This window comes from Eleutherodactylus coqui, chromosome 2 (assembly GCF_035609145.1).
Source record: "Eleutherodactylus coqui strain aEleCoq1 chromosome 2, aEleCoq1.hap1, whole genome shotgun sequence".
Taxonomy (NCBI): domain Eukaryota; kingdom Metazoa; phylum Chordata; class Amphibia; order Anura; family Eleutherodactylidae; genus Eleutherodactylus; species Eleutherodactylus coqui.
In genome coordinates, this window is record NC_089838.1 from 44010695 (window position 1) to 44022848 (window position 12154).

General features: G+C 46.1%; 1 protein-coding gene across 2 annotated transcripts in view; it reads right to left on the bottom strand.

Moving 5' to 3' along the window:
- Nucleotides 1–8649: 8649 nt before the first annotated feature.
- PTPRO (protein tyrosine phosphatase receptor type O) overlaps nt 8650–12154 on the bottom strand; it is a 72905-nt gene continuing 69400 nt past the window's right edge. For both annotated transcript variants that reach the window (XM_066590712.1, XM_066590711.1), the window contains 4 exons: nt 11046–11200; nt 10451–10586; nt 10193–10312; nt 8650–9627 (listed from right to left, as the gene is read on the bottom strand). In XM_066590712.1, the coding sequence (XP_066446809.1) occupies nt 10208–10312; nt 10451–10586; nt 11046–11200 (396 nt within the window). In that variant the 3' untranslated portion in view covers nt 8650–9627; nt 10193–10207. The remainder of the gene's footprint in view (nt 9628–10192; nt 10313–10450; nt 10587–11045; nt 11201–12154) is intronic.

The following is a 12154-nucleotide window of genomic DNA, read 5'->3' on the forward strand; positions in this document are numbered from 1 at the left end:
TCCAGGATCTTTCAATTTTTCCCATTGCTCTATTGTTCTAATAAAAAATAAAATACAAATTAGTAAAAAAATGTTATTTTGTTTTCTTCCACTGATATGAGGATATCCTGCAGTTACAAGTAAGCGATCTCCTTGTTTTTTCTTTATTAATTTTCCCTTCTTGTCAGCAAGATAGATAGGATAGGCAGTTTGCTTTTCGCTGTTGTCCCGTCTGATGCGATAGTACAACTGTAAATGGGAAATAAGGCGGTACCTGTTTATGGAGGACAGACAAGCAATGCCTGGTCGCTCGGAGCACTTACTCCTCTCTGTACAACCCTCTAACCCTAAACCTAACCCCCTAACACTAGTCCTAACTTAAACCTAGCCCCTAAACCTAACCCCAAACCTAACCCTAACTCTTAACCCTAAAGCCTGAACGCTCTAACGCTAACCCTCTAACTCCTAACTCTAACCCCTAAACACCTAAGCCCCTAACCCTAACTCTCTTCCCTACTGTCTTCTAATCCTAGCCCTAACGCTAATCCTGATATTAACCCTTACCTTATCCTTTTGTATAACTAGATGAGTCACTGTACAGATTTGTGACACACAATAAGGATTCATCCACAAAGCACCAAATCCCATTTTCTTCATCCTACCCTGGAACCCATACTTAACCCTAATCCTCTATTCCTAACTCTTAACCCTAACCCCCTAATCCTAACCCTAACCCTCTTCTCTAACCCTAGCCCCCTAACCGTAATCGTAGCCCTAATCTAAAACTTATCTTAACCATAATATTAACCCTATCCTTTTGTATAACTAGATGAGTCACTGCACAAATTTGTGAAACACCATAAGGACTCATCCACAAAGCACCAAACCCCATTTTCTTTGTCCTGCTCTGTACCCTGTTCTTTTGTTTAACTCGATTAGTCAATGCACAGATTTGTGACGCACCATAAAGACTTATCCAAAAAGCCCCAAACCCCATTTTATTTGACCTGCCACATTTCCAAACCGTAACAGTATTCTGATCTCTTTGGTGAGGCAATTCCAGATTTGCGCAGGAATTCACTCAACAGCGTGAACGCCAGGAACAGATCTTGTCGTACTTACAAATTCTGAGTGCCCACTTTAGCTCCATTTCTATTGGCGCAGCGGTACCACAGTCTTCCTCAGTAGGTACAACCCCAGCTCTGTTCTCATAGTCAGTCTCTGCAGCAGGTTGCTGTCTCCGATTATCTGCCCCCCCCCCCCTCACACACGCTACGAGAGAGAGCCTGGACTATGCCATGGGTTTATAAATCAGTGCACGCTAGACTTCGAGCTGTTGTCTCATCTAGTCCCCTCTGAAAATGCCAAAGTGGATTTTATTATGTCGTATCTATCTGGACAGGCATTGGCCTGGGTGAACCCTCTCTGGGAATGAGATGATCCTGTAGTTAATGACCTAAATATTTTTGTAGAGTCATTCCGGAAAGTGTTTGAGGAGCCTGGTTGTAGCACCTCGGCTGCCTCTTCCCTGTTGCTCCTACATCAGAGTAATCTCACCATGGGGCAATACGCCATTAAGGGCTTCAGGGGTCGTATCAAAGATGAGCTGGCAGGTTGCGAGGTTCTGACTTCCCTGGATGCCTTGATCTCCCTGGCCATGAGAACTGATCTCCGGTTCCAGGAGAGAACCAAGAAGACTACCCAGGAGAAGAGGTCGATCCACCTGACACCCAAGTTTCAGGGTCTGCTTTTGGTACCTCTCATTACCTTCTTGGCTGAAGATCCTGAGCCCATGTAGGTTGATCGCATGCACAGACCCTCTAAGGGACTTTGCAAGTACTGTGGAGCTCCGGGTCATCAGGTTAGTATCTGTCCTCGTAAACCGGGAGTACTCTTGAGTCTAGGGTCTGTAGGAATATCTATCCTAGGTATAAACCAGTCCTTACCATGATTGAACTTACCTGTGACTTTGTTGTGGTAGTTTGGTAGTGCCGCTGTGACTTTCAATTCTTACCTGTGACTTTGTCCGTCTCTGGTGCACAATTACCTGTGTCGGCCTGTCTGAATTCCAGTTCAGTAGGGAATTTCTTGCATCGGGCCTTGGTAGACCACTTCCAGATTCCTACCTAGCATCTGGAGAGACTGCTAAGGGAGACTACTATGAATGGAGGTACTCTATCTGTGACCATTCTGTTTGTCACTAAGCCCCTGGATCTGAGAGCAAGTACTCTCCACTCTGAAAAAATTTCTTTGCACGTTCTCCCACCTTTGGTTTTGGCATTCAGCTTTCTCAGGTCGCCTGCTTCTGTGTGCTCAGTCTGATCTGTGTCTTGTAAGTCTCCTTCAGCCTCCCTGTGTAGGCTTCTTGTATTTCTTTCTGTGTGTTCGTTTGTTTTCTGTCAGTTCCCATTCCTGTTCATGGTTTGCTCCTGTCCTTTCCTGCATCTGTGTGCCCCTCTGTCTGACGCCAGTTTCTACATTTGCTACCCCATCAGGGATAGTCAAAGCTGAGGTTCCACCGCAGGGCTGCTCTTATCCTAGTGGTCCTAGTGGTGGGGGACTCAATTATAAGGGGGACAGACAGGGCAATCTGCCACAAAGACCGGGATTATCGAATGCTATGCTGTCTTCCTGGCTGTAAGGTCGCTGCCATTCCTTTCTGCTTCTGTCCAGTGCTGTTAGGGTTAACCGGGTCTCTGCCTCTCAGTCTACCTACTCATGCACTACTCCCTTATTTAAGGTGAGCTGATGCACTTCCAGGTTGCCTTTTGATCGTTGTTTGTCACTTCCTGACAATCAGCCTCACTGGTCATTCTGTCTGTGTCAGCTCTGTCCACCCGCTCTTTGGGTTTTATCTTCCAATCTGACTTCTGTCTGCCTCTCTGCCCTGGGTCTATTTATGACCTTCTGTCTGTATGAGGCTTCCTGCAAATCTGCATCTGTTCTTACGTTTACTTTCTGTCCTGCATCTTTCTGTGTGCTAACCCTGTCTGGTTCTGTGTATTACCCCTTCAGGGATAGTCAGGCCTGAGGTTCCAGTGCAGGGCCACTTTTATCGAGGCGATCGCTTTGCTTACAGGTAGGGTCCTGCCATCTTCCCTGCAGCCAAGGGTCAGTTTTCCTTCCTGTATTCTGAGTTTGGTCTATGCCCTCCCAGTTCTGTCCATATTCTCGTGTCTGGGTTAGTTCCGTATTCCTGTCTACAGTCCGCCTATCTGAGGAGTCAGCAACCAAACACTCCAGGACTATCTTCAGTCCAGGTGGGTTAGTCCAGTAGATCCACTAAATCTGTAAAAAAAAGAAAATCCCCAACACTGGCGCTCGAGTTAAACACATCGCAGATCAGGTTGACAGATTACTGGCAGAGGCTGGTGAGGAGCTAGGGGGTCATAGTGCATATTAACACTAACTATAAAGTTTGTGGTCAATGGAGGAACCTCCAAAAACGATTTCAGCTCAGGGCGAGGACCTCCAAGGTAGTTTTCTCAGAAATACTACCTGTACCACGAGCCACACCAGAAAGGCAGCAGGATCTTAGGGAGGTAAACAAGTGGCTCCAGAGTTGGAGTAGGAAGAAGGCCTTTGGGTACATGGAGAACTGGGCTGACTTCACTGTTGGCTACAGGCTCTACCGTAGGGATGGGCTGCATCTCAGTGGGGAGGGTGCAGCTGTGCTGGGGGATAAGATGGCTAGAAGGTTGGAGGAGTGTTTAAACTTGGGCTGGGGGAGAGGGCAAAAAGAGTAATAGGGGTGAAGACAGTGTGGACAGTGAACTGGGACCAAATATGGGAATGGGGGGGGGGGGGTTAGTATAGCTAGAACAGCTAATATTACCATAAGCAGCATAATGAATACGAAAAAAAACAACCGTATAAATTGTATGGCAACGAATGCAATAAGTTTGAGGAGTAAAGTGGGTGAGCTTGAAGCAAGAATGTTTGAAAAAAATTACGGCATTCAATAGGAAGCCTTATCAGGGAGCGATAAAAAAAACTAAACTTTAGTAAAGCAAAATTTGATCAGCTCAGAACTACTATCGGTAACAGTAATTGGGATAGCATCCTCAAAAATAATAGTACAGGTGACAAATGTGAGAAGTTCAACCTAATTAACTCATGTGAGCAGTTCATACACTTTAAAAATAAAAGAACTACAAGTAGAAGGAAACCAATGTGACTCGACAAGACGGTAAGGGGGGCAATAAGCGAAAAAAAGAAAGCTTTTAAATTATTAAAACAAGAGTGCAGTGAAGAAGCGCTAAAAACACAGGGAAAAAAAAACTAAATTATGAAAGGAAAAGATAAAAAATGCAAAGAAGGAGGCAGAAAGACTGATTGCCAGAGAGAGCGAAAATAACCCCAAACTATTTTTCAATTATATAAACGGTAAAAGGATTTTCAATGAAAGCACTGGTCCTTCAACAAATAATGTAGGAGAAATCATAGATGATGGAGGGGGTGGGGGAGGAAAAACAATCTTAAATTGTTTTTTCTGAAATATAATCATGAAGGAAAAAGAATTGTCACACGAGATGCAGGAGAATAAAATGAACCCCCCACAAAATATGACCTGCCTAACTCAGGAGGAAGTGCAGAGATGGTTAAAATCGACAAATCGCCAGATGGAATACATCCAGTGTCATGTTCGTCCTGGACTGCCAACACAAACAGGGTACGGGGGGCAGCCAAGACGGACGTGGGAAAGGGCTGCTACAGGTGGCTAGATGCAGAACAGACAGAGAGCACCTCTGCAGGAGGATAAAGGCCTGTATATCTCGACCGTGCAATGTAAATGCAAAATAAACTAAGGGAAATCCTTTCCCTGCAAACCCTACCCCAGGAGGGAACTGTGCCTAATCGGCGGGCTGATTGCTTTCAACAGGTGCGGACCCACACTTGTACCTAGGCCGCTACAAATCCCTACAAGAGAGCCCTGAACACGCAGGGTATAGTGCACGGAAATAAAAAGAACAAGTACAGACAAACAAACAGAGAACAAACCAAAGTACCAGAGCCAGACACACAGCAGCTCTGAGCAGGATGACTGCTCAGGGATCACTGGAAATTAATAGGCAACTCCCAGGCACCAAGAGCTGGATCTTATAGGGAGGAGGGAGAAGCTGATTGGCTGACAGAAATGTCAATCACCAGCCACACCTCTCAGACATCAGCAGGACTAATTAACCTAGACTAGAAAGCACAGGAGTTGTTAGCCCTGGCTACAACCTACAGAAACTAGGTGTGCTGGCAAATAATTAACTATGTGCTGACTGAGACATGACACCCAGGGATTCTAAGGGAACTAAGTGACATGATAGACAGACCGCTATTTCTTAGGGTGCATTCACACGAACGTATATCGGCTCGGTTTTCACGCCGAGCCGATATACGTTGTCCTCGGGTGCAGGGGGGGGGGATGGAAGAGCCAGGGCCAGGAACTGAGCTCCTGCCCCCTCTCTTCCTCTTCTCCGCCCCTCTGCACTATTTGCAATGGGGAGAGGCGGGGCGGGGCTAATTAACGGCCTTTAGCCCCGCCCCCGTCCCCTCTCATTGCAAATAGTGCAGAGGGGCGGAGAGGAGGCAGAGAGGGGGCGGGAGCCTCAGTTCCTGCTTCTGGCTCTTCCATCCTCCCCCCCCCCCCTGCACCCGAGGACAAGGTATATCGGCTCGGCGTGAAAACCGAGCCGATATACGTTCGTGTGAATGCACCCTTATATTTAGGAACACCATCAAGACCGGGGTTGACCACTGAATTGGCGTATTGCCAATGTGGTTCCAATATACAAAAAGAGGTCTAAAAGGGAGCTTGGTAACTACAGGCCAGTAAGTCTCACTTCAATAATTGGAAAAATATTCAAGGGGTTCTGAGAGACGCCATCCTGGAATACCTCAAGGAGAACAACAGAATAATTCCTCATCAGCATGGGTTCATGAGGGGTCGATCATGTCAGACCAATTTTATCAGCTTCTACAACGAAGTTAGCTCTAGGCTGGACCTGGGAGAGTCTATTGATCTCGTATATCTGGATTTCTCTAAAGCATTTGACACTGTGCCACATAATAGGCCGATATATAAAATGAGACAGCTCGGACTGGGCGAAAGCATGTGTATCTGGGTAAGAACTGGCTCAGAGATAGAAAACAGAGGGTGATAATAAATAGTTCGTAGTCTGATTGGGCCACCGTCGCTAGCGGGGTGCCACAGGGCTCAGTATTAGGCCCCATTCTGTTCAATATATTTATCAACGACCTGACAGACGGGCTGCACAGTAAAATATCAATATTTGCAGATGATACGATATTATATAAAACAATTGACACAACGGAGGACAATGTGCGGCTACAAAAGGACCTAGATAAGCTTGGGCAGAAAAATGGCAAATGAAGTTCAATGTAGATAAATGTAAGGTTATGCACATGAGCAGGAGAAACGGTTGTCACCAATATACACTAAATGGGGTACTGCTAGGGAAAAGAGATATGGAAAAAGACTTGGAGGTACTAGTGGACTGTAGACTTAACTGGAACAATCAATGCCAGTCAGCTGCTGCAAAAGCAAATAAAGTCTTGGGGTGCATTAAAAGGGGTATAGGGGCGAGGGATGAGAACATTATCCTCCCACTATATAAGGCACTTGTCAGGCCTCACATGGAATACTGCGTACAGTTCTGGTCACCGGTGCTCAGGAAAGATGTCACAGTGCTTGAAGGGGGTACAAAAAAGGCAGCTAAATTAATAAACCGAATGGGAGGACTGGAATACCCAGAGAGGCTATCCAAATTGGGATTATTCACCCTGGAATAAAGACTGTTAGGGGCAACCAAATAACTATGTATAAATACATAGGGGACATTACAAGGATCTCTCCCATGATCTGTTTATATCCAGGACTGCGATAGTAACAAGAAGGCATCCTCTACATCTAGAAGAAAGCAGGATTTATCAGCAACACAGAATGGGGTTCTTTACTGTAAGAGCAGTGAGACTGTGGAACTCTCTTCCTGAGGATATGGTGATGGCAAAATCCATTGAGTCGTTTAAGAGGGGACTAGATGCCTTTCTAGAGCGCTATGATATTACAGGATATAGACATTAGGTGACCAGCGGGTTGTTGATCCGGGTCTTGAAGTCAGGTCGGAATTTTCAAATGTTGATCCAGGGATTATTCTGACTGCCATTATGGCGTTGGGAAGGAATTTTTCCTCCAAGGGGGCTAATTGGCTTCTGCCTCATTGGGAGTTTTTTGCTTTCCTCTTGATCAACAAGCCTGTAATTGGCTGCCGGCTGCTCTGGGTAACGGCCCTCCCCTCTCCGAGTGCCACGCATAGCCAGCCCACGGGTGGTGAGACAGCATATGGCGGAGTCTCGCGGGCCCCCGTTCACAAATGTGCCAGGTAGAAATTGCAGCCCCTAGCGGTATACCGGCGCTAAACACAATACAGCCATAATACTAATGAATATGATTAGTTAGTGAGGACATAGAACAGTGATTTTGTGTTGCTACAAAGTCGTGCGACATTGTTGCACCAAGTGCGAAGATTTTCAGGGGGCAGCTTGAAATATAAGCCCTACCCCAAAAATAAGCCATAGCTGCAGTAAAAAAAATAATATAAAAAATAAGAGGTGCTGTCATCTCCGGCGCATCTTCTCCCCTAAAGCTTCCTGGCACTTGTTTAAAGTCTTCTGCCAACCCTTCCTGAATTGGAGGATCAAAATCCCCGCCTCGAGGAAGGGCTGGCTGTGATTGGTTCACGAGCGCGGTGGCTTAGGCAATCAGAGCCATTCATTGACTTTATTTTTTGGGGTTGTATAGCTAAAGAAACTATATAAATTTGGGATCGCTGTAATCATGTCGACACACAAAATAAAAACAATGTCCTTTTTATCAAACCGTGAATGCCATAAAAAGAGAAACACTCCCACCCCCCAAAAAAGGTAAATGTTTCTCTCATTTTGCCCCGCTTGGAAATTTTAAAGAGTTTTCCAATATGTTATATGTCACATTGACTGGTACCACTGTGAAATAAAACCCTTATCTTTTATAAGCCCTTGCGGGTATGTTGCTGGAGAGATATAAGTTTTTTTTTAAGTAGGTAAGAAAAATTAAAAAGAAAAAAATACAAAAAGGACAGCAGCGAGAAGGGGTTAATATGTAGCTCTTTTGTGTGTACCTATTTATTCTCACATCCTCCACTGTAAAATCCTTTCTCAAATTGAGCCCTAAATCTCCTCTGGAGCTGCCCATTAGATTACCCTGTGACTGTATTACTCCCCTTGTACACCAGCGACCCCCCATCATGCATGTTATTGCTGGAGCGGGCATTGAGGTGGGCATACGTACAGAGTGGCTCTATGATGTGTAGGATTCCACAAGTTGGAATATTTCTATTAGGTGAATCTGACTGGCCATGTAGAGACTCTCAGCAATCATGAATCTTCAGGAGGCTTAAACTTGTAAGATTAGCACATTGCAGTTGGCTAGAGGAGGTGATTGATGGACAACAGTCTGGAGAATCACATGTAGGTATCAGTTTCTGCGCTCCTCATCTACTTTGACCCAATTGGTTTCTTTAATGGGCGACCAAGCATGAGAGGGAAACTGGCTAGATGTGAACTGCCACTCTTCTATGAACTGGAAATAAGGATGTCGTAGTATAGAAAATTCTCTTCATCACTTTATTTAATGTGCAATTTTCTTCATACGCTGTATCCAACCCGTTATACAGAAGCTCAATACATTGTACCTGCCCTGTTATACAGAAGCTCAATACATTGTACCTGCCCTGTTATACAGAAGCTCAATACATTGTACCTGCCCTGTTATACAGAAGCTCAATACATTGTACCTGCCCTGTTATACAGAAGCTCAATACATTGTACCTGCCCTGTTATACAGTTGCTCGATACATTGTATCCACCCTGTTATACAGAAGGTTGATACATTGTATCTGCCCCATTATACAGAAGTTTGATACATTGTACCTATCCTGTTACACAGAAGCTCAATACATTGTAGCTGCCCCATTGTACAGAAGCTTGATACGTTGTTTCCGCCCTGTTATACAAATGCGCAATACATTGTATCCGCCCCATTGTACAAAAGCTTGATACATTGTACCTGCCTTGTATAGAGATGCACCAGCCCTGTAACCAATCCTACCTGTGTCACACACTCACATAGCACAAAGGGAACTGAATACACACAACGGTGAGGTCTCTGAGAAGTTGGGGCTCCTTACTGTGCCTTCCACACTCTCCAGCCTGGGACACAACACGGACATTGTGCTTCACAAGTTACATACAGCTGTAGGAACAAAGTTTTTACACTCAAGACAGAAGCTGGAAAAGACTCGGCATGGACCACACAACCCGGTGTCCTCGTAATTTGTGGAAAATGAGGTATAATCCATAGTAAGACTGTGAGGCTTCTCGTATTGCACTGGCTCCTCCGCCTCATCCCAGCTCCTTCCGCTTCCTGTCTATTGTCTTTATGTAATTTGGTCCATACTGAAAAAGTTCATGAAGGGAAGGTCCAGAGATGCCCGGTGTGAGGTCTCTCCAGGGCTCCACCACAGGACCACGGCCCCAGTTCTGCGCAACCAGTGAGAGAAGCCCGAAAACTGGAGAAGGTGATTGCACTGTTCTCATCTGGAAGAGAGACATACAAAAGTCACGTGTCCTCGCCCATGTGCTATGCTGTCACAAGTGGCTCATATGTGATGCGGAATCATCTGTTATCCCCATGAAGAGTCGTCCCTTTGCTACCAGGAGGGTTGAAAGTGTCATTGGGATAACAACCTGTCCCGGCCATGTGGTGGGCAAACAACTACATGGCTCGTTACAGTTACCTGGGCATGACCAAGAGGAGCTGTCCACCCGTGTGACCATCGCATGGCCAGGACAACTGAGGGGAGGAGAGTCAATAAGAGGAGGGGCCTAAAGAGGAGCCATAAATGCCACATTTGGAGAACTCCACCCTTTTTCTCTGTCTTTGAGGATTTTCTCAGATCAGATTCTTATTGAGACACAAGGAGTAACATTCATGAGGAGTCTCGTTACCTGGGACAATATCTTTGTAGGAACCTTAGGGAGAACCTCCAACTACCATCTTTATACGACTCTTTGAGTTATGGGGGCACATTCTATGGACTCGGACAAAGAGACTATCAGCCCCCTCCACAGATTACTGGCGGAATGTGGATCCTTTACTCACAAGTAAGGATGGTCTCTAGGATTTGTAGACGTTCTCATAGATGACATCACTGATCCGAAATTGCTGCTTCTTCTTCTTCCACATCAACTGAACGCAATGATGAAGAAAGATGAACTGTTCCTAAGAGAGAAGTTTGTACGTAACCAGAGGGTGGTGCCATTCTTGGAGATGTACACATAGTATACAGGCTCACGGTGAATACATATACATAGTAAAGACACTCCGTATACAGTATAGACATCCACCACCTACACTTACCTCTGTCTGCACCATAGACATCCTGTAAGAGCGCATTTCTCCTACAAGGCCTAAGACGTCTACAAACTCGTGGTCTCGTATGTGCTGCATGAGACGATCCAAAGCTATAAACGTTCCCGTCCGCCCAACACCAGCGCTAAAACACAATAGGTAGCAGAAGAGTCAATAGAAGAAGCAAAAAAGCATACCCCCCATCCCATCCATCAGACTTTCCAGCAAAAGCTCAGCAGGAAATCAGTGCCTGGGCAAGAAGTTAAAGTGCCAATGCGACCGAGAAGATTATCTGGGGGCTGTCACATGCAGACTGGAGGGGCCATCGTAAAGGGGTGGGGCACACAAAGGGGGAGGAGTCTTGACAGCAAAAACAAAAATGCTGAAACGTTTTCTCTTATATCTACAGAAAATGACAATGCTTTTCCTCCATCATTCTCCCTTCACTGCACTTTATATACTTTATAAACCTGTGTGGAAAGGGTCATGATTAAAAGTTGGTGCACAATTTACTGAACAGACGCAAGGGCCAAGGGAAGACTCCAGACAGAGGCCCAAGGGGTCCTCACGTGGGTGGTGGCTTCAGTGGTAATTGTAGCTTTACCTGCAGTGTACGGTTATTGGTCCTTTGGTTTTGGCTGCTTTCTGTCTCACCATGTAGACAAATTGTAGTATATTCTCAGCTGCACTGGCTGCTGGGACGCCGTGGTCCGGCCACGCAGTGAAGTTGAAATGCATAATATGCTGTGCGTCAGCTGCCTGGGAGAACAGAAAACACAATGACTGTTACCTATTGCACCCCGATTGCTGCCATACTGCACCCTGACATCTCCGGCCCCCCACTGCTGTCATATTGTGCCTCTGACATCACCAGCCTCCCGACTGCTGCCATACTGCGTCTCTGACATCACCAGCCCCCCCCCCCCGACTGCTGCCATACTGCAACCTGACATCACCAGCTCCCCCACTACTGCCATACTGCCCCCCCTGACATCACCAGCACCCTGACTGCTGCCATACTACAACCTGACATTGCCAGTCCCCCACTACTGCTAAACTGCGTTTCTGACATCGCTAGCTCCCTCACTACTGCTATAGAACGGCTCTGACATCGCTAGCACTCTCACTACTGCTATACTGCGCCACTGACATCGCTAGCAGCCTCACTACTGCTATACTGCGCCACTGACATCGCTAGCAGCCTCACTACTGCTATACTGCACCTCTGACATTGCCAGCCCCCCACTACTGCTATACTGTGCCACTGACATCACCCCCCCACCCCACTTCTGCTATACTGTACTTCTGACATCGCTAGCACTCTCGCTGCTGCTATACTGCAGGTCTGACATCGCCAGCACCTTAACCGCTATCATACAGCACCTCGGACATCGCCAACATCCTGAGGGCTGTCATACTGAGCCTCTGCCATCGCCAGCACCCTCACTACTGCCATATTGTGCCTCTGGCATCGCTCTCAGTAAGAGAAACCAAGTAATCTTGTAGATATGATACCTTTTACTGGCTAACAAAATACATGATGGTATAGCGAGCTTTCAAACCTACTTAGGGTCCTTCCTCAGGCAAAATGGAACAGATCTGAAGATGCATACATATATATACATATACACATGAAAACATGGCATAAAGGCCCAGACATGGCACTTTTCCTTCTAACACATGGTCGTGCACTGATGCGGAGATCGGCTGAAG